The sequence below is a fragment of the Adelges cooleyi genome, unplaced genomic scaffold, assembly GCF_023614345.1.
Source record: "Adelges cooleyi isolate 19-005CV unplaced genomic scaffold, UGA_ACOO_1.1 ACOO_flye_CR_arks_rails_tigmint_CR_PRNA_8, whole genome shotgun sequence".
Taxonomy (NCBI): Eukaryota; Metazoa; Arthropoda; class Insecta; order Hemiptera; family Adelgidae; genus Adelges; species Adelges cooleyi.
Genome location: NW_026096513.1, coordinates 6,350,607 through 6,377,448, shown reverse-complemented (window position 1 = coordinate 6,377,448; position 26,842 = coordinate 6,350,607). Strand labels below are relative to the sequence as shown.

The window sequence follows — 26,842 nt, the reverse complement described above, 5'->3', positions numbered from 1 at the left end:
CCGTTTAGGCATCAGACGTCAGATTTTACCTCGGTTTAGGCAGTTAGGACTACGGGTATTTCACAGCGGGCCGCGTCCGGGTTGACCACCAGATAAATACAATGGCAATATGGGATTCAAACTAAAAAAAAGATAATTCGTGTTTTTCAATTGTTACTTTGGTCTAGTGGTTTTTATTAGTTGGGTTGTACTTGTTTTGTAGGATGTTTTAGAGGATATTTCATTTCAGTGAATTTTAAGTTAGTTCGCGTAATCAGAGTATTATGTTTGTTAATGGGATTACATTTTATAAGATACTTAGCGGATTTTTAGATTTTTTTTTTTAATAAATGGTATTTTACGTATTCGGATTTTCCAATTGTTACATAATTTTAGTGGATTTTCAAAGTTGTTCTGGTTGGGTTTTGTGGGATAATTAATTTTATTGGTTTTTATATGTTTGTTTTAGGCCGCAGTATGGGTCGCCGTCTTCCGTCCTGACGGCTTTTTCTTCTAAGAGGCTGGTGCGCGAATACAGGACGAATAACGAGCGTTACAGCGAGAATAATAAATTATTGATATGTGAATCGCGTAGAACCCTTAGAGTCAAGTGGATTAGGCCTCTTGGGGAGATCACTAATTTTCTAAATAATGTTTGTATTTCAATTAAATTTCCATTTATATTTAAATAACAGCAATTATTTCGAATTAAAATAGCAAAAAAAAAAAATAAAATAATTTGTTACCTATTCAGTTTTGTCTAAATAAAAATTTATTTGAAATTGTTTTTTGGATAATGATTATTATGAGTTAGAAGTTTTGAAGAGTTTAAATTGATAATCTACAACAATTCTTTACTTGCTATTTGATATTGTCCAAATGAAAATACAATTTCATTTATGATATTTTAAGCTTTATTTTTGTATATAATTATTAATATTTGTACTTAAAGAGTTTTTTTGAATACTACCCAGTTCTAATTTAAACCACATTTTTCGGTGAAAAATTGGTCAAACGTGTACGACGGTAAAAAAAAATCATTGTATTTGTACGGTATAAACCGTACGTTTGGCAACACTGCGACGACCCAATGTCGGCTTATCAGTTTAAGCAGCCCAAACGCGGTATAAATTATCGGTGAAAACGTAGGTATGGAGTATGGATCGTTTGTACAAAAACTAACGATTTTCACCAGACAAAAATATTATCGACAACCTTTCTTCAGTATTTTTCAAATCAATATAAATCTGTTATTTTCTCTTTAAATAATTATTGTGATCGACGATTTTTTTTTTATATATAGATAAATAAACGTTTGTCGATTGATGGGCGATGACGGTGTATGTAGGCACAGTTGAACCACAGGACAACTGTGGTTAAACGAATGTCGTTATCAGCTGTTATCACTTGCCCACCTCGTCCCTTCTTAAAAAATTGTTGTTTTTTTTTTTATATACAGTGCGTTCTTGTCATTCGGTATTTTATTTTGGTTATGTATCATCTATGTTGTTTAGTTTTTATTCAATCCCGTGTGGAGGCGAGTAATGAAGTGAAGTGTAATTTTCAACAACATATTTGCATTTTGCATTTTGCTTTTAATTATTGTGTTATCGCCTAATTCGAGCCGACCGGTTTTCGTTTGAAATAATCCCATCCGTCGTTCACACGACGCAACAAAAAAATAAAAAACGGCTATGTTTTGTTCTTTTCAACAACTCACATGAAACCGGACAAAAGACAGCATTTAGCAATGGGAACGAATACTGTGTAGTCGGAATTCGAATGGCTTTGCTGCAAAGTCGTCGTTCGGTTTGCGATTAATCATTGTCAACAAAGGTACGATTACCATTTTATTGACTTTCTTTTGGCATTACTATTTAATTATCCTTAAACATTCGTTGCGTTATTACTACCTACTATCTAAGTGATAACTCGTGCCATAACAATGCAATAATAACAACATAAAGTATTGGTAATAGTTATTGTAGTAAACAAATATTAACACCTACTTGTGTTTGCTCTGTAACGCCGTTATTCTGTGTACAAATTGTAATCGCAAAGTGATCAAATTTTCCTTGCCCGGCCCCAAACTTGTTCGATGTCCGTTTAGGATGTACCCACACTTTGTAAATCACACCTCGTCTGTTTGGTAAGGATAACGAGAGAAGAAAGTGAGAAAGATTATTATAATAATTTTTCCTAAAAAAAATTCACTGCATTAACTTTAGGATGCTGAAGTTAAGGTGAAATATGTTTAGCGATGGAAAACAAATCGGTTCTAGCACTGCTTTTATCAATATTTGGATAATTTTAAGTCAACGTGTTATTATTTTTTTTGTTTATTACAATAAACGAGTCACTACAAACAAATCAATTGATTTCGATTTTGTTGAGCCGTTGATTTGACATAACCCCCATTCGATATGTACTACCATCAATACAAATCTGATTTAAAAGAATCATAATATTGCAAACAAATTCTTGATAATTATTATATTAATTATATGATCATTTCTTTGAAAGTTTTTTTTATTTTTTTTATACCAAATTTGGCCTTTACAATATATTGTTTTCACTAAAAAATAAAATATCGATTTCGGTTCCAACTCGAGCCGACAAGCACAATGAAGAAACGCAAGTTTTTAATTGCATTGAACAATGTAATTTCAGGTAAGGTAAGTAAAGGCTAATTGTACTATGTATAGTAGGTATAAACTATGTTAAATAGTGCCATGATTATTATGTGTATACAAATTTTATTTAAGTAATTATTGTCTGTGAAATCGTACCTATTGTTAGTTTAACTGTTAATGTTTGACAAAAAAAAAAAAAAAATTAATATTATAATATTTAAAAATATATAAAATGTATATAACTATAATATGTTCATATATTTATTTAAAAAACGGCGATTATTATTATTTTAACGATACCCGGCGATAATATTCTTCTATTGGTTATATATTTTGACGATCAAATCGACGTCTCGTACGAAAACTAGCACATTTACCAAGAAGGTACACGATTTTCAAAAAGTAACACGTTTGGTAATTTGCTCTAATAATTTACCAAACATGTTTTTTTATCCCTTATTGTAAAATCTAACGGTGTTGTTTTTCGTAAGGAAAATAAAATGTGCTAGTTTTTTTTTTTTTTTTATAAGAACCAAAAAAAATAACATGCAAATCTTTAGATATTATCTTAAAATGATTGTCATGAATTGGTGTATATTGTTTGAATGAATATTTACGTACTGTATTGTTTAAAAATACAAAATTTGTTTTTTTTTTTTTGTTATAATTTTGATAATATATAAGTGAGATTATGATAACAAAAAAGTATAGCTTCATTTTTTTTTTTCATAAAATTAAATAAACCATATTAGAGTATTTTATTAATATTTAATTTTTGAGATATATTTATAATACATAATTACAATTTCGTTTTGTTTTGTTTTTCTTTGTAAAGCGATGTTTGTTCAATTAAATGCACTATTTAACCTCATCGAGTACCACTCGCTTATATCGTGTTAATAAAAAACAGGTAAGTATTGACTGTAAAAGAAATCTGATGAACGAATCTGACTAAATTTCAAATGTATTAAGGCATTTTGTTTTTTTTTTTTTTCATTTACAGTTTTGATGTACGACCTTAACGTTGAGCATATTTTTTATCTCGATTTTAAAATTCATACCTTGTATTTCTTTTATTGTTATATTAATTACAGTTCAATATTTTAACAGTTTTTTTAGACAGATTTATTTGTTGATAAATGACAATATTGTGAATCAACCCATTATCACTCTGAAATGATCGTCACAAAAGAATAATTTGGTTCTTTAATTAATTACAAACAGTTAATGTTGTTGTTTTTCAGCTGGCTTAAAAACAAGAATTTAAGACAATTTTCTCGCGTCGTTGTCAAGAGTTTAGAAGAATCTGTGTTTTGAAACGTTTTGTTTTCAAGTGCTGTGTTTAACATTTTTACAATTCAATTTTGTACTTAACAAAAAAAAAAGAACAGAACTGTGTTTGGCCCGCTACGACTGACTTTTGTTATTATTATTTTTTTTTTTTGTAATCGGCGTGACATTATGAATCGTAAAGTGCAAAATTTCAATGATTTCGATATTGAATCGAGTTTTCAAGAAGAAGACAATGTCGTCATCAGTAAACCCTTTATTCCGGCCAAACCAGCCAAGACCGTTTCTCCACCGCCTCCTCGACCGTCGTATAAGGTATGAATATTTGTTTTAATAATTACACGAAATCCGATCCGACGATTACATTGCTCCACAACATAATATATTTTTTTATCTTGTTTTCTCAAATAAATTCCTACACCTTTCCGATGTCTTTATTTTAACATTATAGACCACTCGCTATTGACATTTTTGCACTAATCCCATAAAAATGTTACGTTTGAAAAAAAAATTTGTTAAAAATGAAGTTAAAACTATAAAATTGAGATAGTGGAGTGGTTTCTACGATGATATTCTCAAAGAAATTGGCTATAAGTTACCATATAATATAATAATATAGGTAATACGGATAGGGACACTTGCTCATCGATGACTCTGGTTATTGGTTTTTAAAATAATTATTGTTTTTTTTCGCAAAACAGTGTTGTCGATTGATACTTCACACGACACTTCTCTATCTATGAAAATATTGTAATTTTGTGAACGCTCGACGGACTTATCTTTAACTAGTGAACATTATGCGAAATTGATACAACCCAAGTTATTTGTATACATACTTTATTTTGTAAATGTTATGCAAAACCTTATTGTTGTTATACAGTACAGTAATCGAAACTCGGACGGTTTGCTTATTTGTACGTCATAAAGTGTGTATCAATTGAAAATAAATAACATTTAAAACGTATAACTCTTGTCAGCCACATTGTATCGCTGACTTTTTTTTTAATCGTTTGCCCGTGTATTTGAATATTTTACTATACTTGTATAGTCTTAGTTAACACCAGCCATGTGTATCAATTTTTTTAAACAAATTTATCAGTGAAACGTTAACAACATTATTACGGTTGGAAGTGTTTTGTGTAAAAAAAAAATATTACAATATGATATTGTCGTCAACGTTCGCCACTATATCGATGAGGACTCACAAAGATATGTCGAAGAAAAGTTGTATTTAAACGAGAAACCTTCAAAAGCGTCGTTGGATAAAAAAAAAAATGACTGACAAAACGCACACATCCGAAATGATGAAAACAAATGATCAAAAGATTACCATCGACAATATTGCAGTGTTGATAACAGTACTGTGAGTCGTAGATCGGACCAACTTTACTTTGTTTAAATACGACCATTTGGGGGGGGGGGGGATTGGTTGAACTGAAGAAATGTACTGTGAAAAATAAATTAACTTTCAGCAACATTATAAACTAATAGAAAACGAATTAGAATAATAATTAGTATTGTTGTTTCTTTTTTACATTATCAATTGAAAACTGTTTGAATAATACTACTTATAAACAATATCGTTTAATGAAAATGGTTTACAATAGAAATGCCGTTTGGCTTTTTGTTTCAGTCATACGTGTGTATATGTATAAAAAAAACAAATATTGATCAAAATTATATGCTAAATTTGTATCCAAAAATAATTTTTGATTACTTTTCGTACATAGGCTCCTACGGCTTTGTCTCGAGAAGAACAATTGTTGTCGACGATCGTCCACTTGGACAACGGAACTACGGGTTACCTAATAACTCTGAACAAAACGACGGGGTCATGGACGTGCCACGCGTGTTATCCGCTCAAAGTACAGTCGTTGTCGCTGTTGGAGGAGCATTTGGTCAGCAAGAGTCATTTACTGGAAATGGGAAGATCCTGTTTTCCCGCCAAGAATTTCACCAAATCGTGCTCGGAAAGTAAGAAGTTTTTTAATTTTCATATTAGCATTTTTGTCCGTCGCGCCTATTATACTAATTGTCGGTCGGTGGAATTGTTCAACAGCCGGTCTGAGCGTCGGAGTGCCATCTATGATATCCGGCGAACCCGTTCCACCCGGCATGGAAGACGAGGTGCAAAACGTTTTGGCCAGGATACAAGCCACGCTGGACTCGATATTCATTCCGCTGATTGGACTTGAGTTTGTGTTGGAACTTTTGCCGACGGATCCGGCCGAAGAACCCAGGTACATGTGCGCTCTTTGCGACAAGCGAGGCGATCCGCGCACTTTTCCCAATCACTTGCGCAGTTTCAACCATCACATGGCGTACTTGGTACGTATTTATTGAAATATCAGATTTGTGTGTTGCCGGTAAAATGGAAATTGTTTGTTGGACAAATTTTAATGTTATGATTTGTTTGTCATCGTGTATAGCGGAGGTACTTCAGATCGATATCGAACGCGTTGGAACAACAGCTCAACAAAGTGTCTTCGAAAGGTTTCCAAGAGCTTGTGTTTCATATCATTGGAAAAATAGAAGAAGAATATGGCCGCATGAAACCGGTAGTGATCGACGCTAATCTATTCGATATCCCGACAGAGAAGATAAAAATGTTGAGACAAGTCAACAACGGAAAGCACATTATGTGAGTATAGCAATATGATGGTATACCTATTTAATACAATTGAGAATACATTGTATTTAAGTAGCAGTGTACATTTTTGTTTCTCTGAAACTACCAAAATGGGCGTTGATAAATTTTGTCTCGTTACACAGGGAAAGCCCTGAAGATAAATGGATGTTGGAAATGATAAAACCGGAATATGTGGAGGATCTGAAACTGTTACAAGAAAAATGTAAGCTCGAAATTAATATAACGACCCTAATTGTGTTGTGCTAACAATTGAAACGTTTCTATTTTTCCCAATTTTAGTTCCATTAAAGAAGATAGTAGAAAAAAACAAACGGGAACAAGAAGAAAAACAAAAAGCCTTAAAAGCAGAAACGTAAGTATAGTTTCTATGTCCAGTTACAGTTATCTCATGTAAAAAAAAATTCGATTGCATTATACAATTTAAACGTATAGCCTAAGCACTTCCATGCAATTGTTTAGTTTGTCTTTTTTAAAACTTTTTTTTTTTGTTATTAGTACTTTTATTACTCTAAAAAATGTATTTTTAACAGTAATAGTTTTGCATAGAAGCGTTTGTTTGAAAGTAATATATTGTCTTATTATATTTGCGCTTTTTGCACATTGTATATTTTAATTTTATGTTTTTTTTTTTTAGGGTGTTCAATAAAAATCCTCGAATATCTGTCAACAAAAATCAATTGCGTTCCAAGAACAACAAAGAAGACAGTGATTCGGACATAGAATTTGTAGACATCAAGCAAAATACGGAAACTCGGCCGAGACCATATGTGTCTAGTAATAATCAATTTTTATAATATGTTCGAGCATTGTTTATGATGTATAACATTTTTGCAGACACCAAACGGAGATCACGAGATCGTTCGAGAGACAGGAGACCCAGCCGGCGATCGCCTCCCAGGAGACACCGGCATTCCAAAAGCCCTCCGTCGGCCCGTCGCAAGTCACGAAGTCATTCGAAAACTCCCAGCATGGCGGCGGCACGTTCTCGTTCTCGCACGCCGCCCGATAGACGTTCTCGCAGTAGATCAAGATCACGGTCGCCTTACTATAACAATCGTGGAAACAGATACTCTTCTTCTAGGTACGATCGAGTTGGAACACAAACTTAGATTTTACTATTTTATTTTAAAATTGTTTTATCATCTTACAGCAGGAGACGCTATAGAAGCCGAGAGAGAAACGAACAACCGTACAGGCGACAAATGTCTCCGCCACAACATCAACATCAACATCCCATACATCCTATGAGTCCGTACCCCGGCGCTCATCCCAGGATGTTCTTTGCACCGTACATGGCGTATCCAAGGCCGCCGTACATGGGGTACCATCCGCCGGGGAAGCCGGGCTTTTATCCGCCGGAAATGTATCCGCCGGAATACCAACACAAGGAAAGGTAACGGACAAGGATTAATTTGTAACCGTGCATCCGACGAGGAGTAGTTGTATTATTATAATACCGTTGTTATCGTATAGGAGTTCAACGAGTAGGAGGAAAAAGTTGGCCAACGAGTATGAGAAAGCTGTCGAAGAAATGAAAGCCGACATGGAGAAGAAATTGTCGTACCACGAGAAGAACCCGGAAAATCATCCTCTGTATCAAGACGAATGGAAAACGTTTTGGAACAGACGTTTCAAAGAGTTGCAGATGGAAGGGAAAGATCCGAACACTCACGACTTCAAACCCGAATGGATTCTGTCGTGGAGTAAGCGCATGCAGGAGCTGCACGACGAAGAAGTCAACGACAAAGTGGAAAAACTTAGAACCAAGATCCTCGGCAACGTAGATATCAGCAAAAGCTCTTCGGAGTCGCCGCCAAGAGAGCTTTCTCCGCCGAAAGACAGAAAGAGAACCGCGGACAACAACAAGACCACTTCTTGGCCGTATAACAGTTATAGAGAAAGTGTAGAAAAGGAATCGGACAAAACAAACCGATCCAACAATCAAGATAAAGGTGCCGGTAACGCACCGGTTTTGCCTGGAGCATCTCCTATTGACTCCGACTCTGATGGTTCGTTGGGCAACCTCAGTGGCGACAACAAGCCCAGAGAGAAAATCAAGATCGAGAACCCGTTGAACGTGATTACCGTGTTGAGGCAGTTGACGGTGCTGGAAAATCAATTGGGCCTGTTGGCGCCAAAAATAGTCGATTTACTGTCTAAAGGTCTGGTCATGGAAAAAATAGAGCCCAGGTCTTCGATCAACCTGTTGACTCCGGAAAATTGTGTCATGTTTGAGACGGTAAAAGAAAAACTCAAAGGACAACTGTTGGCGGGTGTCGTCAAGAAGAATCTAGTTAACGCGACAATGTTTTCTATCCGTAATATCGAAAAGCTAATGAAGCTGGCGCCCAAGTTTGTGCCTTCGGCCAGCATGTTATCATCCACGCCGGCGCCGGCTCCTATAGTGGTTCCCGGGGTCGGTGTCATCGACAAAATGGCCATAGCCCAGCAAATCACACAAGCGCTGCTGGCCCAAGGCAAGGTGGACGTCACCCAAGAAGAATTGGAAACTCTCATTAATGCCGTTGTCGGTATGGCGCAGTCCGGAAGCAACACGCAAGGGACGAAGAACCTGTTAGCCAACTTGGCGAACAGCAAAGACGATAACGCTATGAAAACGGCAATATTTGACGAGGTCAACAAGAAGAGGGAAGAAGGGGACAAAAAAAACACTTTAGACCACTTGTCACAAGGTGACATTATTAATTTACTGAAGAATTTCAAAGACCTAACGTCCGACGAACAAGACGGGCTGATTACCTATTTAAGAGACTTGGGTAAGACCAATCCCGAAGAAGTGAAAAAACTCAGGAAGTATATCGACATAGGATCGACAAACTTCAAAGAGGTATCGTCGATATTCAAAGACGACGACGACGACGACAACTACGAGTTGTCCGAAGTGTGTAAGGCTGTGCAGGAGAAAGTAGGCAACGAACAAAACGATCAGACGATGAGCAGCATGGCTGCAAATTTTGAAATCACCGAAGAACAAAAAATGTTACTGAACAGTATCCAAAACTTTTTACCGAAACCAGAAGTGATAAAACCTGATTATATGTTGCAGCCGTCGACTCAACAAATACCGAGCACTTTGGCCCCGTCCGAATCGCCATACTATAACAATTCCTACGGTTATCCGTCCGCCGACCCGTATTCAGCCAAAAAACCCGAAATCGATATGTTCAGTGACGAGCCTTCCACATCGTCGTCGTCGGTTGCCCGTTCTGCGACCCAGGAGCAGCCCGACCAGTATAGTGCACCTGTGCCGGAACAACCGGCCAACAATCCGTTTGCCGTAGTGTCGCCGCTGGAAAACCCGAATCAGTATAATATTGCACCGCCGTCGGACCAAGTACAACCCGATCCGTATTCGGCCAACCAAGCCGATATGTACAACGACCCATACTCGCACAACCGTGGTGGTAGTAATAATAATTATTTCCAAGGACAGCATCAGCAAAATATGCCCGTTTACAATAAATACCAACGTCAGAACTCGGCGGCACCTTATCCGTCGTCGTCTTCGGGGGGATATTTTAAAGGTGCCGACAACTATCAAGGTACCGACAACTATCAAGTTAACGACAACTATCAAGTTAACGACAGCTATAAAGGTAACGACAACTATCAAGGTAACGACAGCTACAAAAGTAACGACAACTATAAAGGCAACGATAGCTATCAAGGGAGCAATAATTCTTATTCTGACAATTATCAGGGATCTAATAAAACCGACAGAAACAAGAGGTATGGCCGGTCGCAAAACAATCGTTATCAAAACAGGCGGTGAGTAGAATGCACATTTTTAAAATTTTTTGTGCACCACAATATGACATTGTCTATTTGCCGCACGCCATGTGTATGCGACTGTCTGATTATAAAATACAACCAAACATATAAATATTTATATATTATGTATAGTACAGTATACATTAAAAATATAACTTATTTGTGTAATTAGACAATTTTTTTTAATTATAAATAAACTATAATCTGGAATTTATAATGCGTTAATTATTAAATACATCTTGTAAAGAAGTTAAAAAAATGTATTTTTTTTTTAACAGAATAATTCCTATCAAGGCGAATAATGAATAATAATATTTCAACAAAGAATTATTGACTGTGAGAACCTTTTTTTGAATTATTATAATGGCAAGAAGTATACCTAATGTTATTTTTTATCCGAAACTTACAATCCACAGCTTTGCCATTCAAAATAACTATCTGAAATAATTTTTTTTTTTCATAAATCATATTAAATTTAAGGTTTTCTATGTAAAACACAAATGGGAAAAATAACTCAAAATCTAGATCAATTAAAATAAAACAATATAGTTTTTGAAAAACGGGCTATTCGTTCAACGAGGCAAAAAGAAACGAGGTACGTCGGCGGCTGACGTTATCAATTTTACGGCAACATGGCCGCCGGAAGCTATGTACGGCCGCCCGAGAAAACTGGGCGGCCATTTTGCGGTTATTACGGGTTGCCGACATACCCGTTTGCCGTCACGGTTATTTTAGCGGCGGTAATGTTGGTCACACTGGTGGACGTGCGGCGAACTCCCGAGTGTCGACCAGCTGCAACAGCTGCTGACCTGCTGATTTCCACAAAATATAATATAGGTATAAATATATGTGTGTCGCACGCAACACAATATTGCTCGCCGAGCTGTGCTGTACGTAGTCTGGAAGCGGTCTTAGTGTGTTTACACCTCCAGACAGTCCAGTGCGCGGCGGACACGGCGGAGAGTACTCGATGCTGTCAGACCCAATTGTCAGCGGACCAGTACTCGCTACGGTTTGTCCAGAACGATGACTGTGTCAAAAGCGGTCGACCACTCGTCGGTGGTGGCACGTCTTCGTTCGGTTATCGTTAGGTAAAATCTATTAGTTGTTGTCGTTGTTTTCAACACTACTTGCAATACTTAATACTTACCTATTTGATTACTTACTAAAATATTGCTTGTAACAACAAATTGTTCGGTTCAGTCTACGTCGCGTCGATCGAGCGTTTCGGGTAAAATGTATACTTGGAATTAAATGTTGGCCGTAAACAAAAAGTTGTCGCGTCGCGTTAAATTGTATTTCTCCAGGATGGAAAAGGGCGACTGGAACGCTCTGCCCAGTCTCGTACTCCACCAGGTATTCACGTATCTGCCGCAAAAGTCCAGGCGGGCCGCGTCGTCCACTTGCAAGCACTGGAGGTCGACGCTGTACCACCCGCTGTTCTGGAAACACTATGATCTCAACATTTACATCGGTGAAAACTCCATAGCCGACATAGAGTCCAAAGTGGACTACGCCAAATCGCACATTCTACCGTTGGTACGCAGCGTGCGTCTGTCGTTTGATTCCCGCAGTCCGTTATGTTTCGAGTTGGCCACGGCAGCCATAAACGCCCTGTTGGACAACGTGCTGTTGAACAACATCAAAGTCGAGATCGAGCACCAGCACGGCGTGTTCACCAAAGACGAATTTATGTGCGTATAAACATTTCGGTAGCCGAGTGAAAAGAAGAAAATAGTAAAATTCTTAAGAGTTTATCCGACAATTTTGTGTTTTCAAATGTTTAGATTCAACGGCACTCCGGAAATGGTGTATTTGTGGTCGCTTCGCAACTATTTGGAGTACAGCATTTTGAACATCGCTCAAAGAAGGAATATTGAAGAGTTCAGTTTCGGATACCTGCATTTTTACTGCTGGCACGATTTGATTAGTATGTTGGCCAAACACAGTAGTCACAGTTTGAAGCGTTTGGAACTCATACCGTTGGAATCGTCGCTCATCAAAGAGCTTTCGAACAATTCGTGTTTTATCAGCTCGACTTTTAACAACTTGACGTTATTGACCAATTTACAGGTAAATACATATATTATACAACTACGTTTTTTTTGTATATATCGTCCGTCTAGTTTGTATTTTTGTCTTAATTCGAAAAAAGCTATCGTATGCAAATTAGACCGACGTTGTTGGTCGTACACGATAATATTGTCTAATCGTATTCGATCTATTCGTCTTAGAAACTGAGTTTGGATCTCAACTTCAGTACGTGCAACTTGCTTCCGGCGCTGTGCACGATGCCTCAACTAGAAACTCTGGTGTTGCGTGTTCTGAAAAAAATTGATGTCGACATTAGCGATGACGTGTGGGCGGATCTAAAGAAAAATTGGTAATTATTTCAATTATTTCCATATTAAGATTCAATCTCAACTTATATGTATTATTAAAAAAAAATTTTTTTAGCCCCAAACTAGGACTGAGATTGGCGATTATCGAATGTAAGTCTATGGTTAAAAAGTTGCATAGGAAGTTGCTGATGCCGTCAATGCCGTTGACGCACCTCAAAGTGCTTTTTTGCGATATGGTAATTTCCCCCGACTTGTTGTTTAACATTTCACACGATTTAACGTTGTATTGTTATCTAGCTTAACGTAAGAGTGTTACGCAAACTCTTCGACTACCGCCAAACATTGGAGTCTTTAATTTGGGTCGATGACCGTTCGGAGAATCCCACGAGCCTGTTGGACGGCCATTGGCCTATTGATCGTTTCGGAGGCGAAATTGAATCGAATCCGCTCATCATCTTGTCATGGGTGTGCAGCAATCTAAAGGAACTCGTTGTTCACGGTAAACTTAAGAGAGAAATTTTAATTTATATAATATTTCTGTTGCGTAAACTATATTTGCACTGTAGGCTATTTCATGGAAACCGTCGACGTCTGTGGCATCGCTCGGCTGCGAGGGACGAATTTGAAACGCTATGAACTGCTCGAAGAGGATATTTGCTTTAACCGGGCGTGGAACGTTATGGTATACGATGACGTCGTGGAAGTACGTGTAATATATGTTATGTGACGTGTTTATTTTGGATAAATTTGAGCATTTATAAATTTCCATTTGGCTTATGTGCAGGATGTTACCAAATGGATGGGACAAACGTGGGAACCGTTGCGCAAGCGAAATGTATTTCGCACACACGCTCATTACACAATACACTGCATTGCAGACGACTCAACTAACGTAAATTAAGTTTAAAGCCGATGATTTGGTCGTGAGTTACTTAGATTCCTATTTTTTTTTTTTTCATCATCATCTCTTTCAAGAAGATATTTTTGGCCAATATCCTTTAAGCTTGCATTAAAAAAAAACGTCATATTCCGTTTAAATTAAATGTTATTTTTTTAGGTATTTTTTAGAAAAAAAAAAAATATTTAAAACATTTTGAACATTTAATATAAATCATCTTACAGACAAAAATATTTTAAAAAAAAACACTAAAATTGGTGATTTTGATCTCAACATAAAAACTATTCTTGTTATAATTTTTTAAACAGCGTCAAATCAATTAAAGTATCGTGTCGAAACGGCTTAATTAAAACTATTAAAAAGGTATTGGCTAAAAAAAACTTCGAAAAACCTGCCGCCGAGTTATAGGTAATAGGTGTAGGCTTATCCGTTTAGCGGACAATTCCAAACGTTACTAAAGTTAGTAAAACTTCCTCTTCTCGTAGCATAAAACTAGTTACGTGTTTCCTCTGTGTAAAATTAAGAAAATTTGTTGAAACGTTAAAATAACTTGAGTTTGAATTTTTTTGCACGTTTCAATCGGCAACATTAAGGTACAATTTTATTTTTCAAGTAACGTTCAACCTACGTTGTCGGAATAGTTTCTAACGTAGTCCAATCGTTAAGATATCGTATAAAAAAACTTGATTGAAACAATAAGACAGTTTAGAGTGAAAAACTGTTAATAACGACTCAAAGTTACCAAGAGATAATATTTTTAATTTACTTTGTTACCGTTGCGACCAACAAGATGTTATGCAAACTGTTTGTAGACATTTGTAGACTAAAGTAATCATCGTTTGTGAAATATTTTCTTACCCAAAACCAATGTTGAAGTATGAAAAAGAAAATAGACGATAAAAAAAATTAAATAAGGAAAGATCAATTTTTTATGTGACGATCAATCTTATTATAATAATAATAATAAAAAAAAAACACTATTAATAATTAAAAAAATAACGTAATATATCGGAAGCCGAGCAAAAGACTCAAATCTAGTCGAAAGCCGATCGAACGAGTATCCATTTTTAACGACAAATTTTTTTCCTGTCGTAATGCCGACTTGATTTAAAATAATAAAATACATATAATATATTGTAGCTTACGTTGTGCTACTAATTTTGATTGAGTTCGACTAAATAACGATGCACGATCGGTTTGCCCGGCTACGATACGACTGTAAAATAATCGTTCCTACCACACACGTACGTTTGTTGGTTTTTTTAGTGTTTTCCACAAAAACTACATATAAGTACATTTTTTTCTTTTTTTCTTTTGTTTTGCTGACTGTGATAACATCTGTTAAAATATATTATGTACCCACGACATAGCGTTTAGCCAATTAGAACTGGCCGGACGTTTAGAACGGACCGTCGAAGAAAATATTGTTAAAATCTGTTAAAATTGTTGTTGAAAAGTGTTTGTTAAAAAAAAATATATATATTATATATTATACTTAAATGTAATAAGCGATGTGATCTTAGAAGAGAATTGTAAAGATCTATTTAAAAAAAAAAAGAAACTGTGATGTTTTGTAAAGATCAAGTCTATATTATATTATATCTTATAAAAGTAAGCGCCGTCAAAAAGCGTCAGAGACGATTGCCGGTCGTACTTGAAATTAGTTTTACCAAAAATATCTTACGTAAGTCTTTACATCGGCTTGTATTTATTATCGATTGATGATTTGTGTGAATTTTTTGATCAACAGTAACACAATCTAAAACATTATATATATATTTATATCTATAACGACTGAAACAAAAATGCTACCAAATGAACGATATTACTTATCGTTCATATACATATATATTTTTTTTTTTTGTGATTTAAATATTTACTTTTTTTTTTCTTAAGTTTTTTTTTTTTTGTATTGTTTGTTTTACAAAAATTATATGTAACCTATACAACTGAATATTAATATAATATTATGTCAAATATATTATTAATATTTATTATTATTATATAATGACTGTTGACGATAAGTTTCAATCAAAATTCAAAAGACAAACATTTTATTTTTTGTAAACAAATATAATTGTTTTCAATCGTTTCGATTCGTAAGCACAATTCGATAAACAGCGTGTATCGAGCGAGCCAACGTCCCACCATAATTAAATGTAGCCCTCGTCCTCCTTGAAGTATTACTCGAATCGTGCTTACGTGATTGGCTGACTATTGTCTTTCTAGATTCTTAAGTGAAAAAAATTATCATGTCTACTTAGAACAATACAAATACTTGATATGTTCGAATATAAGGTCTGACGTCGTCGTTTCGAATGACCACTTAAATAATAATACAATTTATATATATATATATATGTAACGGTTCAATATTATCGAAGATAATATTATTATATAAGATTATACTATCAAAAAAAAAATTATATAATACCTTTCAACATTGTATAAGATCGGTTTAAGAATAAGATTATTTAATTTAGTTTTAACGTGAACACTGTTTTATCGCTCTCTCTCTCTGCGTTAGTCGACTATCGTTAGACGTATTTTATTCGATCTTAATGTTATTCGTATTCATATTTCCTTACCCACTGCCACAATGTGTGAAAAAATAAACTCCCCTCTTAGTCTTAACTTGTCGTATGTGGTACGTACGACGTACTATCTAAGTGTAAATATTTAAAATGCTGTTTGCAAAATTATCGTTATCGAGTATTATTTTAATTATACATACATATATATAAAAAAATGTTTTGTTTAAATTGTTATGGAAAAAATACTTTTTATTTTTTATTATTTCAATAATTGTTATTATTTTTGTTGAAACTTTATTATCTGTTTTATCGGTGTTATAAGTGTTGTGTTGATTAATTTTTTTTCTCATTCTTTTAAGAAGATTTCTGGTTTTTTTTTCTTTCCAATATTTTGGTGTCTTCAAAAAAAAAAAAAAACTACTATCACTAAATTATATTATATATTCCAATCTATTATATTGTAATAAATACTATATCCTACTCTACACTATGTTGGTCTACATTATATTACCTTTATCGATATCACTGTAAATAATATTAATAATTAAAACAAACAAAAAAAAAAAAATATATATATATACTTGTATGTTATTTTTTATTATTTGAGATTTGTATGCACTAAAAAAAAAACCCCTTTGCACTTAAAATACATTGAAAAATATTCATTTTGATTTGAAATAGCAATTTTTAAAAAAAATCATTTATACTTAAGTGTGTAGTTGCATACTTTTTTTTTAGTAATATACCATTATATTATAGTGATGTTCTCGAATTAGAATTACTGCTTAGTTTCTTTGGTTAAGATTTAATAAATTAAAATCAATTTTCGTTCGGAAACCACTGTACTACGATTTAACTTATTTTAATAAATTATAATATATATATATATATATATATATAAATCAAATCAGTCTCTTATTCTCTCTTAGATAATTTAAAAAAAACAATTAAATTAAAACACATTATTAAAATAAATAATAACAAACGGTTAAAAATGTATTAATGGCAAATTTAAATTAAAGGCATCAAACTGTTATAGGTCGGCCTAAGACGGCGACAAATTTTGACCGAAAGATTTTTAAAAAAAATGTACATCTTATATACACACACGATACTCTACTTGATTGTTATCTTCTTTTTTTATAACACACAAAATATAATTTTTTTATTTTAATAGTCTTTAATGTCTAGTAATGACAAGTACTCACGGTAGTGCCTAATTTTGACTTAAAAACCCTTAAAAAAAAAAACAGGTGTTTTTTAAAATGTGTTGAGAATTTAATGCCTTAACAATACTTTTTCTATAATAAAAAAAAACATGTTAGAAGAATCCATTTCTTTCCCAATACAAATCAATGAAAAACATTTTAAATGTTTTATTTTAAACCAAACACATACCTACTAATTATCAAACTCTATTACTATGTCGATGGACTACTTTGAAAAATTAGGTAACCGATGATTTACAAAGAAGTATCCTTGAACAAGTAAAAAAAAAAAAAAAGTTAAGAATATCCACACCTTATGCAGGTACAACAATACATGGATATGTCCTGCTAGTATCTCTAATCTATTATCTTTATTTATTCATTCCCATACTCTTCTCCACAATGAATAATTTAAAATGCAACAATAACATGTAAAATGTTGTCAAAAGTCTGTAGTCAACCTATTTTTATTTAGGAAAACCCCCAAAAAAGGGGGAAATGTGCGAGTGAATCGACTCGGTCGACCTGTTGATTAGATACCTGTTGTAATGAAAATATTTTCATTAAATTGTTAATTACAATATAACTATGGCAACACATCAACAACTTTAATCGCATCCGTCCCAATACTAAAAACCAACATTTCTAAGCACATGTATCTTTTGTCAATATGGTACAACGCTTTTATAGACTTTTGTATTTTCATCCGTGAACTCTGCATCTCCCTTGCTTAGATACTCACTTCTGTATAATAATTTCTTACTGTGCTGGGTTCGAACCTATATAAATTGTTGGTTTTTTCTATGACTTTTGTCTGTGGGGTGGCCAACAGTCATTCATTGGGCAGGACAGTCCTATACATTTCAATATATAGGTACCTTATGTCACGTGTTATGCCCTTATAATACAGCAGTAGTGTAGCCTATGAAAAAATACTCATTTATACTTCATTATTATTATTATTTTCTTAAAATTTGATCAATTAATTAGATTTAATCACTTGTAAGTCAGATGTGTTAAATTGCCTAATTCTGTATGGGTGTAGGTGCATTTAAGATTTAATTAAAATGGCAAACATCTTGTTACCTATTTGGATCCAACCCTAAATCATAATCCCAGAAATACTGCTTTAAAATAAGTATACTCACTAAAGAGAATAACAACGACTTTGCCGCCAAAAAATTAAGAAAACTGAAAAATGTGCAATTTCAATTATAATTATCAAAAAAATTTGGGGGTGGCCCGAGGCCCCCGCTGCACCCCCGGGAGCCGTCCTGGCTTGTGCGGCCGGACCCGGCGCGTGTCCCCGGGAACGGCGTCCACCAGAAGCCCGGGTCGCGTGCGCCTTGTCCGCTCGACGAGGGGTACGTCGCGTATTGGCGACGGCGGCGGTGGGGATGTGTTACGAGTGGCGGCTGCGGCGTCCAGAGTATACATACGTGTGCATACATATATCATTATAAATGTCGAGACGGGTGTGTGTGTGTGTGACCGACTGCGGGACGTTGATACCGGAGGCGGCGGCGGCGGAAAGGTGGAGGGGATCCAAGTACGAAACGCCAAGAAGAATATCGGTGGAAAAACAACACACGGGCAGCGCACGCACGCACACATACATATTATCGGCCAGCGACACGCCATATTGAATCCGTGGCCCGTGTGTGTGTGTGTGTGTGTGCACTGTGCAGTGTGTGTTAATTTTTGCGCGTATCCGGCCATTACCAGCAGCGGCACACAGAGCGCGGGCGAGACACGCGGACCGAAAAACCGTGGCAAAAGTGCGTGTAGTTGGTTGGTTCGTTCGTCGTGTCGTTTTTTCCCGGCGATTGTGTGTCATCGTCGAAACGTATTTTTTCCGATGAAATAATAACTAATCATTATCAAAATATTATAATCCGTCCCTCCGAGACGTGTGCGTTGGATATTGTGTAGTATAGTAGTATCACGAGCGATAATTATTGTTATTACTGATTAACGTGTAGAGCCGCCGCCGCCGGGTATCTCTGTCCGACCGCAATCGATCCGTTTGCGTCCTTGATTGACCCTCGTCGCCGCGTTTAATATAATAATATAATTATTATCGTTGTCGTTTGCGTCGTGTGCACGTTGACGATCTATTTTTTCCGTATCGTCGCCGTCAACGCGAGTCGTCGTACCCGTCGGCCGTGCCACTTGTTTTCGTTGGCCGAATGATCGAGCCGCTGCCGCCGCCACCATACGCGACCATTAATTAATTAATCAATCGATTCTATTTTGTCGTCGGCGTTTCGCGAACGACCGCGTCGTGCTTGCTGTGCAGGTGAACCGCCGATGCCCAGGGCACCGCGAGCGACCACGATGACGGACTACGTCGACGCGGCCGCATCCGCCGCCGTTGTTGTTGTTGTCTACAACGACGACGTTATCAATGATTGTTGCAGTGTTGTTGTGATGTCGGAATCACAACATTTTGCAGCGTAACGATCGGACAGCAGCAGTCGACCGACTCGTCGCCGCCGGACGCAAACAAACGTGAACGGATATTTTTCATTATCGTCGTCGTCGTTGTTGTTTTTGTTGTTATCTTTTTATTATAATAATAATAAATAATACAGTGGACGGCGCACACGGGAGACGACTTGAAATTACAAACCGGAGTGAGTACATTTTTCGTGCGGTTTATAACGGACAGGCCGAATAAATAATATTATTGTGTGTGTGTGTGTGCACACGTTTTCGATGGTAATTACAAACGGCATCGGTGACGGCGGCGGCGGCGGTGGCTGAGGAAACTCGACCGAGAAGACTTGTATATATATACATAACGTTACCGCCGCCGCCAGTGGTTTTTTTTTTTTTTTATTAATCACCTTGACACGAATACATGTTTTTTTGATGATCGACTTGGGAAAATTTTATTGTTACAGTTTTTTTCTTTTTTGCTTTTGCTTTTCCGTACGTTTTTTTTTAAAAAATAATTCTACTACTCACGCCTTATTCGTCAGTCTTGTGTGTTGGGTGCTTTTTTCCCCCGAGTAATATTGACCTTGTTTGTGTATTGTATTATGTGTTGTACAACAACACGGACAATATTATCGTCGCGACATGCTCTTGTCTTGATTAGATAGGCAGAACGTTTTTTTACCGGATTTTCATAATATTACGGTAAATTTTTATATGAAAACCGTCGTTTGATTGGCGTTGACGTTGCTGACGATATTGTCGACGTGCCTTGGCGATAGTACGGGTGTTGCAAAATTAGATTCGCTCGACCGACGTCCATCGATGGTCCGATTACGACTCGAACCAATATCGATTGTCATGGGATTCGTCTAAACTTGTTAGTCGTTTGTCGGGTCCGATACGAGGTTTGTGTACATACGTCTTGTAAAATCGGTCGACCTTTGAAATGTTATCAGCTTAAAAAGGGTTTTTCCTCGCAAGAGTTTAATTTTTATATAAATGTTTGTTTTGTGTATAGTGTTTGTCGCTTGATCTAGCAAGAAACATTTAACGACGGTTTGAGTAATGACTTAATTGAATGGAAATTTTTTTTAAACTCTACTGTCCGAATCTACTCTGGTGGACGTTAATCGGTTGAATGAATATCGCGTGTCTATAAATTGATATTGGTTTAGTTTTTCAACTTGGTTGTATCGTACTTAATTGTTGACTGGTAAAAAATTTGTTTTATTCATTTCTACTCTTCCCTTTATTATAGTTATTCCGACCTTTATTTATAAATTTCCTAGTGTCAATCGTTCATTTTACATAATGATAACAATAAGTTAAATTTTTTCAATCGCAATGTAATAGTAAAATCTGCAAGTGATTGACTTAAAACGATAATTGAAATTATTCAAACGGGTGTTATCTGGCATACACCCAATATCAGTGTTGCAGTTTTTATGTGCAAATATATTACTTATGTTCTACGTGACTAATAGTTTTTTTTTCTTTTTTTTTTACTTTTAACAGATGATGGCTACCCAGATGGAAGTCGATGACGATGTAGTTGATTTGAGCATATCGAGGTAAATTATAATATTATGTCTCCGATTATTATCTATTACGAAATTTTAAATTGTTAGCTTTAGTGAACAATTAAATTTGATTTTACAGTCGGTCAACTAGGCCGTCGTCGAGAGACGAACCGCTCTCTTTGAAAATGGGTCAAACAGACGACACTCACGGCCATATGAACGGGCATTTGGCCAATGGGTTCTCGACTACGGGGGACGATTCTTCGGAAGACAGCGACGATGATATGCCGCTCGAACTTCCCCCATCGCCTAAGGTAAAAAAAACAATAAACATGAAACAATTTTGTGCGTCAGTCGACATCACGATATGATGGTGTTTAAGTTGATTTTGTTTGTTTTCAATTCAGGACGTACTTACTCCGGAGTTGTTGTCCGAAAGAGAACAACTCATCCGAGTACTTAAAGAGAATCTCCGTTCCGAGGAGATGACTCTGGTGTTGTTGAAAAAACTGCAACAATCTCAACAAGTCAGTCAAATTGCTCAGGCTGTCAACGTAACGCCGCAAGCGGCTCACACCAAGGATCATTCTAACTTGTTATCTCAGTTGCCCACCGGCAAATCAGCTCAACCGCCAATGCCTCATGTTCCTCACCATTCGAAGCCGCCGCCGCCTCCTCTGAATCGCTTGGTAAGCATCGTGTCGATTTTGTGTTTAACAGTATAAGTTTTTTTCAAACTGTCTTTTTATATATATATATATATATCTAATATATAGCCTTCGTCATCGAGACAGCATCAATCGCACCAGTCATCGTCGAGTCCTCTGATGGGTTCGAGTAGATTGCCTTCAAATGGCGTGCAAAACCTACAGAGGCCGTCCAATGGCCGAGGATCTCAAAATTCTGGCCATTCTCCGTCAGTCACTCTGGAACGGGTTATTAAAGATCACCATTCGTCAAATAACTCGCAGGTAAAATATATAACAACTGTTTTTGTCATAACCTAATCGCGTTATTATTCAAATATATTTTTTTTCTAATAATAATACTCTTATAGGAACGGGTACGAAACGATGACGGACAAACGCCTGCCCAAAGACAGGCTGCGGCTAAGCTGGCTCTCAGGAAACAACTAGAAAAAACACTCTTGCAGGTAATAATAATACGACTGAAATTTACGACGTGCCTGACTCATGATTAATTTTCTTCCAGATACCTCCACCTAAACCTCCGCCACCGGAAATGCATTTTATTCCAAATCCGTCAAATACAGAATTTATATACTTGCTCGGATTGGAGCATGTCGTGGACTTCATTACAAACGGGGAAACAATCGAAGCCAGCGTACCCAAAGAACCGTACAAATGTTCTCAGTGCGAATCTAACTTCACACCAGTCTGGAAATTAGAAAAACCATCGAGAAGTAAGTCCTACTTACCTACCTTACTTGTTTTTTGTTTATAACAATGTGATTGTGTGAAAACACAAATAACTAAAAGTAACTCGCTTGTGAATTTACTCGAATTTTCGACGACATTTCATTGGTGGCAATTGTGGAAATCGTCGTATGTAATATAATTTTTCGAGTAAAATTGATGTTATCCAGGCTTAAGCAACAACATTGCATGTGTGTAACAGATAAGTTATAATTTTTCGTTTTGCTCAGGTAAAGATTCGAAAATAATATGTGAACTGTGCGTGACCAGCAACGTGAAGAAGTCGCTTAAGGCCGAACACACAAATCGGCTCAAGACTGCATTCGTCAAAGCCTTACAGCAAGAGCAAGAAATCGAACAAAGGCTTGCCCAGGGTTCGCCTCCTTCGTCCGTGTCTCCAGCGCCAGCACATCCCATCCAGGTCAATCCACCGATGCCGTCAGTTCCCAAGCCAGCCCCGGCTCCGAAACGCAACCCGACACCGCCCCAACCGCCCAAGATGCATCCGTCGGATCCCACTGGAGGCAAATTCAACGCTGCGGCCGCGCACCTGGCGCTCCAACAACAGATGTTCAGAGGCCTGTCGCCGCATCCAGCCGCTGCCATGCTGCAGTTCGCACCCCTTCTGTATCCGTACCAGTTGGCCATGGCGCAAGCCGGCGGCAAGAACTCTGCCGCTGCCGTGGCCGCCAATTTGGCCGAGCTACAAAGGCAGGCGGTCGATTTGCAACGGCAGTATCTTATGGAAATGATGCCCCAACAGGGCCAGTCGCGATCTTCGTCGCAAACACCCACTTCGGCACACAATTGGAAATCATGATTGTAATACACGTTGGCGAGCAATCTCTGTTAGCGTTTGTATTATTATATTTTTGCAATGTGATTTTTATTCGGCATAAATTATATTTTTTCTCGCACACCAAGTGAATTGCACATGACGGACGTACGTGTTTATTTTTTTAATTGTATGTTTTGTGGCGTCTGTCGAATCGAGCGCAAGTCTACAGACGCATCTGATCTATGAAAAAATATACATTCCAACATAATAGCACATACACACACACGTGTATAAAATAAAACTAATGCGGTGCGACGGATGTCCGCGCTTTGATATTGCTTCTCAAGAAGTAATACTCGAAAATGCGTAACTGTCGTCTGGGAAACGATAAAAGTTAAATAATAGTATTAAAAATAAAACTCTGAACCAAAAAAAATATTGCATTATCCACCAACGGACGGGACATTGTGCTCTGGTATTCTATTTTGAAATCATTATTATAATTATTATTATTATTATTATTAGTTTTTACATTCAATTATTATTACTATTATTATTATTATTATTACGTTTTTGAAAATCATACTCGTTTCGGAAACGATATGTTTACGTTTGTACAAAAATCACCTCGTAGTAAACCTATTTTTTTTTGTTTACGATTGTTCATTTATTTTGTAAATATGATTATGAATTATAGAATTACCGTTATAAATGTATGAATAATTAAAAAAAATTTTAATTTATATATATATATATATATATATTATATATAATATCGGAGCTATGTTGTTAGTGCACTGGATTCAGTTATAAGTTTTTTTTTTTTTTTATGGAGCTACGTAATGTGTATATTTTTTGCGTACCAAGAATTTCCTCAATATGTATTTTTACTATTAATAAAATCGTTGTACGTTTTTTTAGTCAATTCCGTTCCAAATCGGATGTTTACCCGAGTTGTGTATATAATATAATAATAATTATAATATTAATGAAAAAAAAACCAGTTTAATTTAGTTGTGCAAAATACATTTTTATAAAATAAATAAATTTTTCAAAATTAAATGTCGCTAAACGTGTATTTCTTTTAAATTTTCAAGAAAAACTATTCAATTACGGCACTTATAATATAGGTTTTCACGACATCACCATTTCTCGGTGTAAAATTATTTATTAATTGTTATTGTATACGGGCCCTTTTTACATATTTATATATATACATGCATATATTTTGTACATTAGTGAAGAAAACATTAAACACACAATTCAACAGCAACTTATAAACTATAAACAAAACTTAACATATTTAACATAAAAAATAAAACAAAATTATGAATAGTAACGATTATTATCTTGAACGTTTTTTATCACCATTGCTATAAGAATATAATATGTGTATATATATATATATATTATATACATGTTTTGTTTTATGGAATAATTGTTCAAGTATAAAATTGGTTTTGTTATATATAATGTACAACATATGAGCTCTATGGGGCTTAAAAGGATGATTTTATTTTTTATTTTTGTTATCAACATTTTATCTTAAGCGGCTTTTGTAGGTTAGAATTATCGATTGTGTAAAACATTGTAATTATTATCATGACGATTGTGTGACGTCGGTCGTTTCAAATAGGATTGCGCGGGTTTTTATGTTTTTAAAAATTACCATTTAAACATGGCCTGGTATGATGTGTAATTGTGTCATTCGATAAATTTGTTGGTCTTTTTTTTTTTGAGCGGGGGGCAGGTCTGTGGAAAGCGGGAAAAGAGAAGCAAAAGCCCAAAAACAACAACGGCATTGACATCATCGTGTTATTAATATTGTAACCAATATTGTAATAACGATGAGTTTTTTTTAATTGTTATAAACCTAGTTTGGTTTTTTTAATAATCTGCAACAATTATTATATGTTTTCTAATATATATATAAGTATAATAATTAGTAATTAGTACTCTTATACTGTATCATTAAATATTATACAGTATACTGTGTAGCTGCAAGGGCAATGGCGGTATCGGACCGGTGAGGACACTCTGAAAATTCAACATATCGCACAATAATAATGATCGCTAAAAAGCGTGGCGGCCATCTTATCGTTTATCGACCGGTATTAAAAAAAAAGAAGCAATTGTTACGTGTTATTTCTATACGATATTAGCTGCGGCTGCGTATAGATTTATAATTTCGGGATGAATGAGGCGAAGATGGCGGCATCCGTCGGCGAAATCATTGTCTTGCACATTGAGTGTCCTCTCCGGTATTTTAGTCTACTCTGTGTGCCAGGCGCTGGACACTTCTGGGCGGCGGACCGATAACAGATAATCAGTCGGCCATTTTGTTTGAAGACGTTTTTGTTAATGTTTATATAATGTATGTAAAAAAAAATACACGGATTTGTTCTCAGACAATATGGCTGACTGATTCACGCGGGCGGCATATGCTGCCCGTGTAATTTGTTATCAGTGCACTCGTGACACCGTCCAAAGACTCGGTATAAACGCGCACTTGTAGCGGAACTCTTTGGAATAAACGATAACCGAATTAGGTATAGTTCGGTCGATGACCAAAAAGAAAAAAGTATAACGGAATGTAAACTAAAGATGGCCGAATAATTGAAGAAAAAACGTGTACAACAGGTTTCTTTTACCTACACTCGTAACCTGTCTTCAGCTACTGAGGACATGGGAATGAAACTGTTATAAATATTATACGATAATGTCTCATGAAATCAATGTAAATAGTTATATTATTGCCAACCACCAAAGATATTGATCAAAATAAAATGCTGTGTTAGTATGTACTATTTTGTAAATGCTTAACGGAAATTTGATTATAGAATATTAAATTTAAATATCAGAAATTTCAATGGTTAATAAATAAAAAGATATAGATAGTAATATATTTTATGTTAAATTCCAAACTTTAATTAACAACAATAAATCTAACTTTAAATTTATCATTTTTCCAATTAAAACAATAACATCTTAGAATAAATATTTGATTCATGATACTATGATATAAAAAAAGTATTCTTCAAAATATTAATATCTTCCGAGAAAATTAGTGTCTTATCCTTAATGAATCACCCTGTATAGTCAAGGTAAAACGTTCTTTTTTTAAATATTTCATTCTATTTTTTTAATAATATATATTCAACTCTACCTTTATAAACGTCTTGAATCAGTCAAAGCAACGTTTTAGGGATGGCATGTTAATATATCTTTTATTGGCAACTTATCTATTTATTCTTATCCAATCATTCCTATTGAATTAAGTCACCAGAGTGATACTATATATCCGTGACCTCCACGAAAATATTTTACAGCGAGGAGCCAT

The 26,842-nt window shown here is 35.6% G+C and overlaps 3 protein-coding genes across 8 annotated transcripts; all 3 read left to right on the top strand.

Moving 5' to 3' along the window:
* The first annotated feature begins 1,452 nt into the window (after window positions 1-1,452).
* Window positions 1,453-10,555, top strand: LOC126845671 (uncharacterized). 3 transcript variants are annotated; one of them, XM_050584482.1, is made up of 11 exons: window positions 1,453-1,815; window positions 3,857-4,217; window positions 5,633-5,876; window positions 5,962-6,230; window positions 6,332-6,543; window positions 6,675-6,754; window positions 6,832-6,904; window positions 7,187-7,326; window positions 7,387-7,633; window positions 7,706-7,945; window positions 8,026-10,555. In XM_050584482.1, exons 2-11 carry the CDS (start codon window positions 4,074-4,076, stop codon window positions 10,343-10,345), a joined length of 3,969 nt encoding a protein of 1,322 aa, XP_050440439.1. In that variant the 5' UTR covers window positions 1,453-1,815; window positions 3,857-4,073; the 3' UTR covers window positions 10,346-10,555. The 3 variants fall into 3 exon arrangements, with proteins under 3 accessions (XP_050440439.1, XP_050440438.1, XP_050440440.1); XM_050584481.1 differs by having other exon boundaries at window positions 7,703-7,945; XM_050584483.1 differs by lacking the exon at window positions 3,857-4,217 and having other exon boundaries at window positions 7,703-7,945.
* A 629-nt stretch (window positions 10,556-11,184) lies between these two features.
* On the top strand, window positions 11,185-15,425 carry LOC126845672 (F-box only protein 33-like). Its single transcript, XM_050584484.1, has 7 exons — window positions 11,185-12,038; window positions 12,132-12,417; window positions 12,579-12,727; window positions 12,802-12,922; window positions 12,984-13,185; window positions 13,253-13,389; window positions 13,471-15,425. Exons 1-7 carry the CDS (start codon window positions 11,599-11,601, stop codon window positions 13,585-13,587), a joined length of 1,452 nt encoding a protein of 483 aa, XP_050440441.1. The 5' UTR covers window positions 11,185-11,598; the 3' UTR covers window positions 13,588-15,425.
* Window positions 15,426-18,964: 3,539 nt separating this feature from the next.
* Window positions 18,965-24,204, top strand: LOC126845784 (transcriptional repressor p66-beta). Of its 4 annotated transcripts, none has more exons than XM_050584677.1 (8): window positions 18,965-19,962; window positions 21,284-21,339; window positions 21,428-21,602; window positions 21,696-21,977; window positions 22,065-22,259; window positions 22,346-22,441; window positions 22,501-22,711; window positions 22,955-24,203. In XM_050584677.1, exons 2-8 carry the CDS (start codon window positions 21,284-21,286, stop codon window positions 23,542-23,544), a joined length of 1,605 nt encoding a protein of 534 aa, XP_050440634.1. In that variant the 5' UTR covers window positions 18,965-19,962; the 3' UTR covers window positions 23,545-24,203. The 4 variants fall into 4 exon arrangements, with proteins under 4 accessions (XP_050440634.1, XP_050440633.1, XP_050440636.1 ...); XM_050584676.1 differs by lacking the exon at window positions 18,965-19,962 and adding an exon at window positions 20,204-20,260 and having other exon boundaries at window positions 22,955-24,204; XM_050584679.1 differs by lacking the exon at window positions 18,965-19,962 and adding an exon at window positions 20,272-20,673 and having other exon boundaries at window positions 22,955-24,204.
* The last annotated feature ends 2,638 nt before the right edge of the window (window positions 24,205-26,842 follow it).

Bases quoted from the DNA above. Each gene is read 5' to 3' on its own strand.
- LOC126845671 (XM_050584481.1), top strand. From the start codon at position 4,074: ATGAATCGTAAAGTGCAAAATTTCAATGATTTCGATATTGAATCGAGT. The intron at 6,231-6,331 runs GTACGTATTTAT...CATCGTGTATAG, and splicing joins ACCATCACATGGCGTACTTG to CGGAGGTACTTCAGATCGAT. The intron at 7,946-8,025 runs GTAACGGACAAG...GTTATCGTATAG, and splicing joins GAATACCAACACAAGGAAAG to GAGTTCAACGAGTAGGAGGA.
- LOC126845672 (XM_050584484.1), top strand. From the start codon at position 11,599: ATGTTGGCCGTAAACAAAAAGTTGTCGCGTCGCGTTAAATTGTATTTC. The intron at 12,728-12,801 runs GTAATTATTTCA...AAATTTTTTTAG, and splicing joins GCGGATCTAAAGAAAAATTG to CCCCAAACTAGGACTGAGAT. The intron at 12,923-12,983 runs GTAATTTCCCCC...ATTGTTATCTAG, and splicing joins AAGTGCTTTTTTGCGATATG to CTTAACGTAAGAGTGTTACG.
- LOC126845784 (XM_050584676.1), top strand. From the start codon at position 21,284: ATGATGGCTACCCAGATGGAAGTCGATGACGATGTAGTTGATTTGAGC. The intron at 22,260-22,345 runs GTAAAATATATA...ATACTCTTATAG, and splicing joins ATTCGTCAAATAACTCGCAG to GAACGGGTACGAAACGATGA. The intron at 22,442-22,500 runs GTAATAATAATA...ATTTTCTTCCAG, and splicing joins TAGAAAAAACACTCTTGCAG to ATACCTCCACCTAAACCTCC.